The 14,872-nt window shown below is 42.0% G+C and overlaps 1 protein-coding gene across 3 annotated transcripts in view; it reads left to right on the top strand.

Annotated features, from left to right (window-relative positions):
• Positions 1–13,664, top strand: part of PLS3 (plastin 3) — a 44,049-nt gene extending 30,385 nt beyond the window's left edge. For all 3 annotated transcript variants that reach the window (XM_047082033.1, XM_047082032.1, XM_047082034.1), the window contains 7 exons: positions 3,691–3,886; positions 5,412–5,490; positions 7,078–7,192; positions 7,416–7,549; positions 9,045–9,168; positions 9,390–9,514; positions 12,536–13,664. In XM_047082033.1, the coding sequence (XP_046937989.1) occupies positions 3,691–3,886; positions 5,412–5,490; positions 7,078–7,192; positions 7,416–7,549; positions 9,045–9,168; positions 9,390–9,514; positions 12,536–12,668 (906 nt within the window). In that variant the 3' untranslated portion in view covers positions 12,669–13,664. The remainder of the gene's footprint in view (positions 1–3,690; positions 3,887–5,411; positions 5,491–7,077; positions 7,193–7,415; positions 7,550–9,044; positions 9,169–9,389; positions 9,515–12,535) is intronic.
• The last annotated feature ends 1,208 nt before the right edge of the window (positions 13,665–14,872 follow it).

The raw sequence follows: 14,872 nt of genomic DNA on the forward strand, positions 1-14,872 counted from the left end.
AAGCGCCCGACTCTTGGTTTCAGCTCAGGTCATGATCTCATGGTTTGTGAGTTCAAGCCCCGCGTTGGGCTCCATGCTGGGCATGAAGCCTACTTAAAAAAAAAAAAAAAAAGAAGAAGAAGAAGGAAAGAAAATCCACATTTCTACCCTATTATGCAGTGGGATTGAGTGGATTATACTGTCTAAACCATTTACACTGCCCTTATCAGAACTGAACTTGTAACTGACTTGTGTACGTGTATTTCTGTCTGTATGTTAGATGTGAGACTCTTTGGTTCAGTCACTTGGTATGGATGAGGGGCTGTCCTGTGCACTAGGGAGCTGTCTGGGAAGGCTAACCAGATGACGTTATGCCTGTGTAAATGGCACCAGGATACTAACTGATTCTGATTCTGATACAGCTCTTCTCCATTCAGTCTTCCCTGATTGATCTGAAAACACTCCTTTGTCTCTTCCCTCCTCAGAGTCCGTCAAGGATTCCCATTGACTGTAGTCTTTAGTCCGAAATGTTCTGCTTAGCATTTAAGGCCCTACACAGTCTTGTTCCAGGTCTCCTATCCAGCGATGTTTCCCACTAGTTTTATCTCTGAGCCCGTGCTCACGCTTTTCCCTTGTTGTTCAGTGTCCTTCTTCATCTTTTCCAGCCTTATACCTTCTTTAGGGCCTCATTGATGACTGATTTTTTTAAATCCATTATCACATCAGGTTTGCTCATGATCCCTTATAATTCCTTCCTGCCACTTTCCCCTACTCCCTCTTCCCAGGCAACCGCTCATTTGCTTTCTTTCACTTTACATTAGTTTGAATATTTGCAAATTTTATATACATGGACCCCTGTAGTATGTATTCTTTTTTTGTGTAGCTCCTTTCGCTTGGCATGATTATTTTGAGACTCATTCATGTTGTCACATGTATCATAAATTCATTCCTTCTTAAAGGCTGAATTGTATTCCGATGGATGGATATACCACAATTTGTTAACCCACGCACTTGTTGAACATTTGGATTGTTTCCAGTTTGGGGCTATTACAACTACAGCTGCTATGAACATTCATATAGAAGTCTCTGTGTAAATATGTGCATTCATTTCTCTTTGGGAAGTACCTAGGAGTGAAATGGCTGAGTGATGGGGTATGGTTATTGGTGATGGTTAACTTTTTGAAGAAGCTGCCAATTCATTTGCCCAAGTGGTTGTACCATTTTACATTGCCACCAGCAGTGTATGAAAGTTCCAGTTCATCCACGTCCTCGCTAACACTTCAGTGTGGTTAGCCCTTTTAACTTGGCTCATTCTAACAGGTGTTGAAAGATCTGTCATTGTGGTTTTAATTTGTATTTCCCTAGTGACCTGTGATGTTGAACATTTTTATGTGACTATTTACCATCCGTGTATCGTCATTGTTCAAACATTTTGTCCATTTTTAATTGCATTGTTTGTTTTCTTATTAGCAAGTTTTGAGTGTTTTTTATGTATTTTGGATACAAATCCTTTATCGGATATGTGATTTGCAAATGTTTTCTCCCAACGTTTTTCAAAGAACAGACGTTCTTAATTTTAGCCAAGTCAAATTTAGTCATTTTTCTTTTACGGATCATGCTTTTGATGTTGTATCTGAGAAATTTTAGCATAATACAAGGTCACAAGTATTTCCTCCTATGTTTTCTCCTAGAGGTTTTTAGAGTTTGGCTTTTTGCATTTAGAAATATATGTTTGGAGTTAATTTTGAATATAGTGTGAGATAGGAGCTGAAGTTATTTTTGCATATATATTTTTTTTGATTTGATTATTTTTATTTCACTATTGTATATTTGACTATTTAGGTTTTTGGTTGTCATCTATTTTAAAGCTTCCTTCTGTTCCAATATTATGTCAATGCTTCATTAAGAATGCCAGGATGATCAATGAAGAAGGGATTTTAAGATAAAGCTGGTAAATAGCATAAATCAAACAATATTAAAGTAATAACTGACAGGTTACAAGAAATAGAAAAGGCTCTGAGAGGAACTCACTATATGCTCACAGAGAATCCTGAAGAAACGTTGAATCCCACTCAATTGCCAATCTTCTGGTGGTTACTGGCTGCAGAAGGTTACAAGGGTAACACAATAAACACACATTGTTCTGGAGTCCTACAGAGTCAAGGTATCGCACTGGAGGTTAAAAAACTAAGGAGCATCACCCATTAAAGACAAAGTTAAGGGGCGCCTGGGTGGCTCAGTCGGTTGAGTGGCCGACTTCGGCTCAGGTCACGATCTCGCGGTCCGTGAGTTCGAGCCCCGCGTCGGGCTCTGTGCTCACAGCTCGGAGCCTGGAGCCTGTTTTGGATCCTGTGTCTCCCTCTCTCTGACCCTCCCCCGTTCATGCTCTGTCTCTCTCTGTCTCAAAAATAAATCAACGTTAAAAAAAAAAATGTAAAGACAAAGTTAAAACCCTCAAATTATACATTCTGGGCAGCGTTAGTTTAAAAGTAACATTCCTCAAGCTTCCTTTAGCTTTATCTCTTCTTTTCCCACCAATTGTAAAACCTTTTTATAGGGGACACTGTTGTCCAGAAGTGCTACATTTGCCCTGGGACAAACTGTAGTGTACAGATATAGGAACTTCTCAGAGTGTTGCTGTGTTCTTTTCCAAACATAGGCCACTAGACACAGAAAATCCCAAAGCAACTGTGCCTCCTGTAGCTCCCGGTTTTTTTACTTGTGGCATTGGGAGGCGGGAATACTGGGTGTCTGAGAAACTAATTTTGACACTGGTCTGAAATGACTGGGTAACTCACATTCTTCACCAAACCCTATGTTGATCAAGAGCTCAGCATGCATCTTTCCAGGGGGAAAAGAAAAGGGGAAAAAAATAGAATGGGGTGGGCACCTGGGTGGCTCAGTTGGTTGAGCTTCTGACTCTTGCTTTCGGCTCAGGTCATCTCAGATTTTCTGGGTTCGAGCCCCGTGTTGGGCTCTGCACTGACAGTGCAGAGCCTGCTTGAGATTCTCTGTCTCCCTCTCTCTCTACCCCTCCCCGACTCACCCTAGTGCTCTCGCTCTGTCTCTCTCTCTCTCTCTCTCTCTCTCTCAAAATAAAAAATGAACATTAAAAAAAATAGAATGGGGAAGAAAGTAACAAGTTGGGAGTCATAGGAATTAGTCGAAAGTAAGTATTCTTTGCAGAAATGCACAACATTGCTTCTTCGTGGGTGGAAAAGTTAAGTAAAGCAAACCGTAAACAAATAAAATAGACTAAAATAAAAATCCCTGAAGAGAAAAACTACAATTTGAAATGCACAATTTAAACCTGAAATCAAATCATTGGAAACTGCGATTCTTGATTATTATTTTTAAATTATTTTCTCATAATTATTTTCTCTTTTTCAGTCTTACACCTCCCTTAGGGCCCAACTGAAAAATCTGAGCAGTTTTTGCTTTTTTCTTGATGAGTTTTAGCAGGAGATGTAATCCCAGTGGAATTAAATGTATTATCCTTAGATAAATCATCTGGTGCCACCTAGGGTATTTTTAAGGTACTGCAATCAAATACAGCCAACTTTCTGTTGCATTCCACAAACAATTTTATAATAAATACCATGTGTTGACTAAGAGAAAGTAGAATTGTATATCCAGCCTATCATTGTAGGGAAACGTTTCTATATTTTTAGTATTTTTAGCCTTTTACAATATGTCTTCTTACTTCAACAGGAAACAGATGATTTGAAGAGAGCAGAGAGTATGCTTCAACAAGCAGACAAGTTAGGTTGCAGACAGTTTGTTACCCCTGCTGATGTTGTCAGTGGAAACCCCAAACTGAACTTGGCCTTTGTGGCTAACCTGTTCAATAAATACCCAGCACTAACGAAGCCAGAGAACCAGGATATTGACTGGACTCTATTGGAAGGTAACTGAAGGTTTCTCACATTCTAATGTGCAGGACTACAGAGTGGAAATATGTTACGTAGGCCACGATGGTTTCAGGATCTTGACTTAATACGTTTCCTTATCCACTTTCCCTTAGCAAATATCTGCTGGAAGTAGACCCAAAGGCTGAGTAAAAAGTGGCAGCTGATAGAAAAGGATGATACAAGGAAACTTGTAAAGGAGTCACGGATCGCTTAGCTTAAGGCCACTTAGTAAACCCGTGCTTTCTTTTAATATTTTAGAATTAGATCACTTTTTAAACCTCTCCCCCCGCAAATATACATATGCATTAAATTTGACCTATAAATTTACAGTATTATTTCATTCATCCATGGTTGGACTGACCAGAACTAGCCCCGATTCCTTTTCTACTCCCCTACTCAAAAAATACTAGGGGCGCCCGGCAGGCTCAGTCAGTTGAGCGTGCTAGTCTCAATCTCGGGATTTTGAATTTGATCCCCACGTAGGGTATAGAGATTACTTAAAAATAAAATCTTTAAGGGGCGCCTGGGTGGTTCAGGCAGTTGAGCCCGACTCTTGATTTTAGCTCAGGTCGTGATCCCAGGGTCGTGGGGTCAAGCCCTGCGTCACGCTCCGTGCTGAGCGTGGAACCTACTTGAGATTCTCTTTCTCTCTCCTCTGCCCTTCTTCCCTGCTCACATGCTGTCTCTCTAAAAAGAAAAAATAATGGGGTGCCTGGGTGGCTCAGTCGGTTGAGCATCTGACTTCAGGTCAGGTCATGATCTTGCGGTCTGTGCTGACAGCTCAGAGCCTGGACCCTGCTTCGGTTTCCGTGTCTCCCTCTCTTTATGCTTTTCCAGTTTCAAGTAACTTATTGCTGTAGTACTATAGGCATGTAAAATGAGTACTCGTGTGTAGCTTAGGATGTATAAATGTGTAGAAAGAAGAAGTAAATTCATGAGTATAGAAGGTTCATGTAACCACAAAAGTTTTTTTAATGTAAAACTGATCACATCAGTTACTTCTGGGAGATATTGGGGAAGGATTACAAGGGACAGAAGATTATTAAAACTTCATAAACCTCTAAATTGCTTAACTGATTATAAATTTGCATTCTTTAATTTTAAAATAAAATGAATAGATTTTTAAAAACAGGCATGTATCTGGGGGCACCTGGGTAGCTCAGTTGGTTAAGTGTCCGACTCTCGATCTTGGCTCAGGTCATGATCTCATGGTTTGTGAGACTGAGCCCCACATTGAAGCTTTGCACTGACAGCATGGAGCCTGCTTAGGATTCTCTCTCTTTCTCTCTCTCTCTCTCTCTCTCTCTCTCTCTCAATATAAAGAAATGGACTTTAAAAAAATAAAAACAATAAAAAGCATGTATGTAGAGAGAAAGTAGAGAGAATGTTTGGAGATTCATATTGGAGAAAACCTCTAGATCTGTACAGAGGAAACGAAATAATCTTACATATGCTTTCATATTATATGCACATATACAAGGTGTTGCATTAATATATAAACTTTGTGAATATTCTTAATAGGAGAAACTCGTGAAGAAAGAACCTTCCGTAACTGGATGAACTCTCTTGGTGTTAATCCCCATGTAAACCATCTCTATGCGTAAGCTTTTCTACTTTTCTTATAAACAATTAGGAACGTCATGAGTGGATGCCACAGAAATAATTGCAGCTCTAAACATTTTCTAAATGTTAGTTTACAGGGTGCCTGGTGGAGTGTCTGACTCCTAATTCAGCTCAAGATCGAACCCCGTGTTGGGCTCCGCACTGAGCATAGAGGCTGCTTAAGATTCTGTCTCTCCCCTGCCTCCCTCTGCCCCTTTCCCCATTTGCACGCACTCTCTCCCTCTCTCTCAAAAAAAGTTAGTTTACAGTGGTCATTTATAGTGGAAAATGCTTAGTGGTGACATCCATCATTATTTTCCAAATATGCAGAAGCCCAGATTATTTCTCTATATGATCATTAAGTGAAAGAATGTAAGGATGTCTTTCTAACACCCTAGGGAACAGATAGTTAATATTTTGAAACAGAGACCAAGAAATGCCTTAGGTAGACCATCCATGATGTCTTGAGGCCTTCGTGTTCACTGTTCTCTCAGCATGGAATGTTCTTTTACGCCTCTAATGCCTTACTCCCTTAGTATATTCAAACCGCGAATTCAGACCCGGCCCAGCACCTAACGCTTCTGTTTATCCATATACTTGTTTTTTGTCTCTCTAACTCTAAAGTAAGGCCAGGGATTTTTGTCCTGTTGCCCAGCTTCTAGAATAGTCCCTTGCAAAAAGTAAGCTCTCAATAAATATTTCAAGTGAGCAAGATGATGTTACCTTTGTTTTGGGGACAGACTGATAGAAAATAGGAGCCTAGGGGCGCCTGGGTGGCTCAGTCGGTTAAGCGTCCGACTTCAACTCAGGTCACGATCTCGCGGTCCGTGAGTTCGAGCCCCGCGTCGGGCTCTGGGCTGATGGCTCAGAGCCTGGAGCCTGCTTCGGATTCTGTGTCTCCCTCTATCTCTGCCCCTCCCCCGTTCATGCTCTGTTTCTCTCTGTCTCAAAAATAAATAAACGTTAAAAAAAAATTTGTTTTTTAAAAGAAAATAGGAGCCTGGGATATTATCTGTGGTTTTCTAGGTTTTATTTACTTTTTTAGTTTAAATCCCATTTAGTTAATATAGTTGTAATAACGATTTCAGGAGTAGAATTTAGTGGTTCATCACTTACATACAACACCCAGCGCTCATCCCAACAAGTGCCCTCCTTAATGCCTATCACCCATTTTCCCCTCTCTCCCACTCCCCCGTCAACCCTCAGTTCTCTGTATTTCAGAGTCTCTTATGGTTTGCGTCCCTCTCTGTTTTTATTTTTCCTTCCCTTCCCCTATGTTCATCTGTTTTGTTTCTTTAATTCCACATATGAGTGAAATCATATGATATTTGTCTTTCTCTGCCTGACTTACTTCGCTTAGCATCACACGCTCCAGTTCCATCCCCGTTGATGCAAATGGCAAGATTTCATTCTTTTTGATGGCTGAGTAATATTCCATTGTGTATATATACCACAGCTTCTTCAGCTATTCTTCCATCGTTGGTCAGGTTTTCTATGTTTTAGTCACCCCTGTACTGTTACTGCTTTTCATGAAACCAAGTCTGGCTGTCTGAAAACACTGATTGAATTCTTTTTAAATCTTTAGTGACCTACAAGACGCCTTGGTAATCTTACAGTTGTACGAACGAATTAAAGTTCCTGTTGACTGGAGTAAGGTCAATAAACCTCCGTACCCAAAACTCGGAGCCAACATGAAAAAGGTAGATCATTCAGTCGCCACACAGATTTGTTACGGGCTGTTTTTATTCTCCGTGTGTTTCTTTCGTTTAGAACACTCTTGAGTCTGAGCTTCTTGAGAACAGGAACTGTGTCTTGACTTCTTTTGATGTGTGGAGCACCCCGCGTCGCAAACACGTACTCACATATGTGCGCGGAGTAAACAGATGAGAAATCTTTGACCGTTTACCTTCTGTGCGTTTACAGCTGGAAAACTGCAACTATGCTGTTGAACTGGGGAAGCATCCTGCCAAATTCTCCCTGGTCGGTATTGGAGGGCAGGACCTGAATGATGGAAACCAAACTCTGACTTTAGCTTTGGTCTGGCAGCTGATGAGAAGGTACGGTACGCAGTTCGAGCTGTTCACGTTTCGCTGCAGTACTGGTCTGTGATCTACTTCTTGTTACTTTCAGGCAGATCTACTTCTTGTTACTTTCAGGCAGACGTGTCAGTGACTATGTCTTTGAAATGTTTGCATTTAGACTCTTAAGTGGGCTTAAGTAACGAATACATGCTGGGTGTTCAGTGGGAGATGCCTCCTTGAAAGCCAGGCAGCAGAACTGTGAATATTTCCTGGTTTTATTTTTTTAAGTTTTTTACATTTATTTTGAGAGAGAGGAGCATGAGTCGGGGAGGGGCAGAGAGAGAGAGAATCCCACACAGGCTGTCAGCACATAGATCTGACGTGGGGCTCGATCTCACGAACCATGAGATCATGACCTGAGCTGAAATCAAGATGCTTAACCAACTGAGCCACCCAGGCACCCCTGTTCACCTGTTTTACTAGGAAGCCTGGCATGCAGCCTTGAGCTTCATTTAGTGTCAGTGAATTTAAAAAAAAAAAAACAACAAAAAGCAAAAATTATGAACAGTCCCTGGATCCATTTGAAAAAGAAGATCTCATAATTATAATGCTTAAAAGCATTCTTTATGACTGAGCACCAGCCAAAGCACAGCTTCTTTTAGGTCATGGCCACTGTTGGACTGGTATAAAAGGTGCCTGCAATAGACTGTTGGGCTTGCTCTGGAAAGCACGGAAATCCCCCCGCCAGCACCACTTACAAAGGGTAGATCAGTGGTGAGCCACTACTACTCGAATTTTTTTTTTTCATATAATATGAATTTCCTTCCATGAAATCTTTAGTCTTTCAAACCTAAGGGATAAAAGAAATAGAAGACAAAGCGCCTTTCTATTGTTTGCATATTTTTCCCTAAAATAGATTGGGACCTAGGGCGCCTGGGTGGCTCGGTCAGTTAAGCATCGGACTCTTTTCTTTTTGAAGTGTTACTTATTTTGAGAGAGAGAGAGAGAGAGTGCAAGTGGGGAAAGCACAGAGAAAGAAGGAGAAAGGGAAGCCCAAGTAGGCTCCACACCATCGGCACAGAGCCTGATACAGGGCTCAAACCTACGAACCATGAGATCATGACCCGAGTCAAACAGCTGAGCCACCCAGGCACCCCAAGCATCTGACTCTTGATTTCAGCTCGGGTCATGATCTCAAGGTTTGTGAGTTCAAGCCCCACGTCCGGCTCTGTGCTGACGGTGTGGCGCCTGCTTGGGATTCTCTCTCTCTTTCTCTCTCTCTCTCTCTCTCAAAATAAATAATTTTTTTTAAAGTAGATTAGGACCTTTTCTTCCACCTCTTTTATTTTTGTTTTCCTTATTATTAGTTTATGTTACAGTTCTAAGTTACATAGGCTCCCCCCCCCACATTTCATGTTTTTCTTTTCAAATATTTAGTTAAATTCTAGTGCGTTAACATACAGTGCAATATTGGTGTCAGCAGTAGAATTCGGTGATTCATCGCTTACAACAACACTGCTTCTTCTTTTAGATATACCCTCAATGTTCTGGAAGACCTTGGAGACGGGCAGAAAGCTAATGACGACATCATCGTAAGCTGGGTGAACAGAACATTGAGTGAAGCTGGAAAATCAACTTCCATTCAGAGTTTTAAGGCAAGAATTCCACATTTGACTCTTAGACGTTATGTTTGCCGGAAAGTGCCAGTAATTTGGAAGGGCAGCCGTTGGGTTTCTTCGTCAGTGTGAATTAGTGCTGGGCTAATGGCAAGACTCTCTTAATTCACTGGGCTTTGTTTATGGCAGCTTTCTGTAAGTAATCACGTGTTAATTTGTGCATACTGAAACTCTCAGGTTCATTGTCCTTTTTGCACTAGGACAAGACGATCAGCTCCAGCTTGGCGGTTGTGGATTTAATTGATGCCATCCAGCCGGGCTGCATAAACTATGACCTTGTTAAGAGTGGCAATCTGACAGAAGATGACAAGCATAATAACGCCAAGTAAGAGATACCAATGATAGTAGTGATTAATATCCTGGCAAGAGCACAGGCTTTGGAGCCGGGCACGTCCGCATTCTTGCTCAGATTCTGCCGCTGAACAGTGGCGTTATCTGAGGGGCGCCCAGGCGGGTGGCTCAGTCAGTGAAGCGTCCGACCCTTGGTTTCAGCTCAGGTCATGATCTCATGTTTCATGAGTTCGAGCCCTGCATTGGGCTCTGCGTTGGCCGCGTGGAGCCTGCTTGGGATTCTCTCTTTCCTCTCTCCTGCCCTTCCCCTGCTTGTTCTCTCTCTGTCTCTCTCAAAGTAAATGAAAATAAACTTTAAAGGGGCGCCTGGGTGGCGCATTCAGTTCAGGGTCCCTCCGACTCTTGATATCGGCTCAGGTCATGATGTCACAGTTTGTGAGTTCAAGCCCCGCATCGGGCTCTGCACTGATGGCGTGGGGCCTACTTGGGATTCTGTCTCTCCTTCTCTCTGCCCCTCCCCTGCTTGTGATCTCTCTCTCTCTCTCTCTCTCTCTTTCTCTCTCTTTCTCTCTCTTTCTCTCAAAATAAATAAACTTAAAAAAATAGAGGTGCCTGAGTGGCTCAGTTGGTTGAGTGCCCAAATTTGGCTCAGGTCATGATCTCGCAGCTCTGAGTTCGAGCCCTGCGTCGGCCTCTGTGCTGACAGCACAGAGTCTGGAGCCTGCTTCGAGTTCTGTGTCTCCCTCTCTCTCTGCCCCTCCCCTGCTCATGCTCGCTCACTCTCTCTGTCTCTCTCTCAAAAACAAACATTAAAAAAGAATTTTTTTTAATAATAAGCTTAAAAAAAAGAAGAATGGTGTCACCTGAGGATACCTCTTTGAGCCTCAGACTCATCAGTAGATTGGGAACAAATAATACTTAGAGATTTTGAAATGAATAAAATATATATGAGCCTAGCATTGAGCCTGACATAGTAGGTGCTCAATCAGTTGTTGCTTTGGGGAATTACCGAAATAATATACTTTGGGTTTTAATGTGACTCAGCTACAGACTTACAAGAGGAAAATGAGCTAAGAACATTCATGCCGGGGCGCCTGGGTGGCTCAGTTGGTTAAGCGTCCGACTTCGGCTCAGGTCATGATCTCGCGGTCCGTGAGTTCAAGCCCCGCGTCGGGCTCTGTGCTGACAGCTCGGAGCCTGGGGCCTGTTTCGGATTCTGTGTCTCCCTCTCTCTCCCCCATTTGTGCTCTGTCTCTTTCTGTCTCAAAAATAAATAAACGTTAAAAAAAAAAAAGAACATTCATGCCATAGATAAGAGTAGATAGAAATATTCTTTTTTGAAACACATTATTTACTGATGTCTTTTTTACCGGGCATAGAGCACCTTTACGACATATGTTGAGTTTATTATCTTGGTCCCTAAATGAGCAGGATGCTTAACCCTCCACTGAAACTACCTATGCCTTGAAAATTTTCTGCAAGCCAACAATATTGACAAGGGCTTTTCCACCTGTCACTTCCCTTCCCCACCAAAGACCTAGACTGTGACTTACTTTTACAGGTGACCCATGAAAGCTTGACTAACATACACTGAAAACGAGCCCACCGAAAAACTTTCCTTTTTCAGTGACTTGGTCCTCTTCAAAGATTTGTGTCACAAAACACCTAGAAATGTCTCATGGATTAATTGAAGTGTGCTCTTGCAAATTTCCTCCACTGGACACATCAGTTCTTTCTTCCCGTACTTTGTGTACCTTTTCTGTTCCTTATTCTGACCACTCCGTTCATGTACCGTGTAGACTCCCCGCCCTTGACTTTTTGGAAGTATTCATTGTATCCACTAAAGCAGCTTGGATTTGACATGTGACACAGATTTCCACCCCCTTTCTCTAAGATCACATGAGATCTTAGAGTGTCTGTTATCCTATTACGTGTTCAATGAAACTGTCAACATTGATTATATAGCCAGTCTGGATAATTATATATTTTTATATATATAATATATATTTTATATATACATATTTTTTCATTGTCAGGTCATGTCAGTGCTCCAAAATTAATTCTCATTGCATATTGGAGAAATGGAGTGGATAAAATCTGTCCCAAATAGTAGAGCTTAAAAATCTGGTGTCACTTAAGAGTGACATCAAAAAAAACAAAACAAAACAAAACCAGGGGCGCCTGGGTGGTTCAGTTGATTAAGTGTCTGAAAAAAAAAACTGTGACACACACCATAAACTAAATACTAAGTTTTGAAAATTTTTTGCATGAAAAAGAAGAGACAAGGGCTGAACTCATAATAGATTCTGAAAAATAAGTATTTAAAGACAAACATCCTAATGAAAAATAGGACATGTGGATAGATCAGACTCCTTATAGAAAAGGAAATAAGCTATAAATACATAAATCGATGTTTCACCTGGCTGGTGTTTATAGGTATGCCTTTAAAAAGTGGCACCGAGGGGCGCCTGGGTGGCTCAGTCTGTTGAGCGTCGGACTTTGGCTCGGGTCATGATCTCGCAATTCGTGAGTTCGAGCCCCGCGTCAGGCTCTGTGCTGACGGCTCAGAGCCTGGAGCCTGCTTCACATTCTGTCTCCCTCTCCTGTCTCCCCCTGCCCCGCTTGCAATCTCTCTCTCTCTCATATAAATAAACGTTTTAAAAAAAAAAAAAGTGGCACCGAGGGGCGCCTGGGTGGCTCAGTCGGTTAAGCATCCATCTCTCGATTTGGGCTCAGGTCATGATCTTGCAGTTCGTGAGATCGAGCCCCACATCAGGCTCTGGCTGACAGTGCAGAGCCTGCTTAGAATTCTGTCTCCCTCTCTCTCTGCCCCTCTCCCACACATGCATGCACTCTCTCTTTCTCTCTCTCTCAAAATAAATAGAAATAAACTTTAAAACAAAACAGAGAACAAAAAAAGCAAAATGTTCCCATCCGAACTCCCACACTATGAAAGTTTTGCATCCCAGCCAAATGATAAGAGGAAACCGACGTCTCCTCTCCTGTACCTCGCTAACAAGAAGTTCATCTGAATTTCTGTTTCCTCCAAAAACAGGTACGCGGTGTCCATGGCTAGAAGAATTGGAGCCCGGGTGTATGCTCTCCCCGAAGACCTTGTGGAAGTAAAGCCCAAGATGGTCATGACCGTGTTTGCATGCTTGATGGGCAGGGGAATGAAGAGAGTGTAAAATAACCAATTTGAATACAAACAGCCTTGCTCCCAGGTGCATGATTACCAGGTCAGCTATTTCCAGGTGATGTGCTCATGGCTTAAGGAACTGTTGGTCATCCTGAGAGCCCACAGGGGAAAGAGGTTGAATGAAAACGACTCCCCTTTCCCATCGCCGAAGTTGGATTTGTCAGGCACCCCTGAAATGTGCTCACGGCCAACTCATTTACTCTCTCCTCCTAGATTGCTGCCCTGGATACTTCCCATTGCTGTATGTTATGTCTGTGTATCTTTTTCCCTCCTAGAACATCCACATCTTGAGACGTGCTTAGATGATTGGATATGAATATTCTTAGACCATAATTTTGCTTTCCATCCAGTATGCTCGTTCTCATTCGAGAACTGTGGTCGGAGGGTATTTGGATAGGAGTACCTTTTGCTTTCTCTTCGTAGTACTGAAAATTGGCAGAAGTAACTGGCTGTGCAGAATGTAATAGAAGCTTTTCGTATTCTTTTATTCTGAAAATCAGTATCTTTTTACAGTATTCTTTCTACATGATCTTTTTTGTACATTTAAGAATATTTTGATTACATTAAATAAGACTGCTGATTTTGCTACTTTTTTTAAGGGGTCTTCAAGTAAGTAAAAACCATACATTATAGGTAGAGGAACAAAACGGACCTTCCAATTTGCATACCCTGGCCTCTCACACCCAAGCTGTAAACAATTGACGCATCTTATCTTAAAACACTTGGTTCAGTATACGCTTCTTTGTGTTACAACCTGTATCCTCAGACTCTCTCTTTGGATTTAAAAATGTTGTTGAATGACACTTTTGAGGAGAGAGTGTGCTCGGACCGTAGACAGGATATGCTAAGTGTACCATCGAATTTCCAATTTTACACCTAAGACAAGGAGATGTGGTCACTAAAGAATAAAAATATGTATGTAGGACTTAATGTACTCTTGCTTTGTCCAGCTATTTGCTATAGTTTTTCAAGATCATAATGTTACTCTAACTCTGAAAAGTGATGTAATCTGGTAGCAATGTATTAGTTCAAATAAAGGCATTTACATAATAATTAGTCTCGTCATGTTTCTGCCCCTTAGTTTGCCAGTGGCGCTTGCCAGATAACGTTCTCTTTTTCTGGCACACTATATAAAATGATGTTTGTGGGGGCGCCTGCGTGGCTCACTTGGTTAAGCATCCGACTTCCGCTCAGGTCATGATCTTGCGGTTCGTGGGTTCGAGCCCCGCGTCGGGCTCTGTGCTGACAGCTCGGAGCCTGGAGCCTGCTTCGGATTCCGTGTCTCCCTCTTTCCGCCCCTCCCCCACTCACACTGTGTCTCTCTTGCTCTCTCAAAAATAAACATTAAAAAAAAATTTTTTTAAAAACGGCTTTAAGGAATAACTACAAGCTTCCTGCAAACATACCGGAGTAACTGATAAGGACAATCACATCTTACGACCTGTCTTCTGCTAAAGAAAAAGCTCCATTAGAAAAATGGGCAGGGGCACCTGGCTGGCTCAGTTGGTGGAACATGCAAGTCTTGATCTCAGGGGACTGTGAGTTTGAGCCCCATGTTGGGTGTCGAGATTATTTAAAAATAAAATCTTTAGGGGCGCCTGGGTGGCGCAGTCGGTTAAGCGTCCGACTTCAGCCAGGTCACGATCTCGCTGTCCGGGAGTTCGAGCCCCATGTAGGGCTCTGGGCTGATGGCTCGGAGCCTGGAGCCTGTTTGCGATTCTGTGTCTCCCTCTCTCTCTGCCCCTCCCCCGTTCATGCTCTGTCTCTCTCTGTCCCAAAATAAATAAACGTTGAAAAAAAAATTTTTTTTTAAATAAAATCTTTAGGGGCTCCTGGGTGGCTCAGTTAAGCATCTGACTTCAGCTCAGGTCATGATCGCACAGTTCATGAGTTCGAGCCCCGAGTCGGGCTCTGTGCTGACCGCTCAGAGCCCAGAGCCTGCTTCAAGTTCTGTGTCTCCCTCTCTCTGCTCCCCCCCCCAACTCACAGTCTCTCTCTCTCTCTCTCTCAAAAATAAATATTAAAAATAAAAATATTTAAAAAAAGGGCAAAGGAGTCCGATATCATTCAAAAAATTATAGTTAACCAATGAACATAAAAAGGGAATGCTGGTTCTCACAAGTAATGAGGATTATGCAATCTAAACAAACCAAGAATTTTTTTTTTTTTAGACGTCTTTTAAGAGCAGTTTTA

Source organism: Lynx rufus, unplaced genomic scaffold (assembly GCF_022079265.1).
Source record: "Lynx rufus isolate CCGP_SWC_20201006 ecotype Redwood Valley unplaced genomic scaffold, mLynRuf1.p SCAF_19, whole genome shotgun sequence".
In the NCBI taxonomy this organism is placed as follows: domain Eukaryota; kingdom Metazoa; phylum Chordata; class Mammalia; order Carnivora; family Felidae; genus Lynx; species Lynx rufus.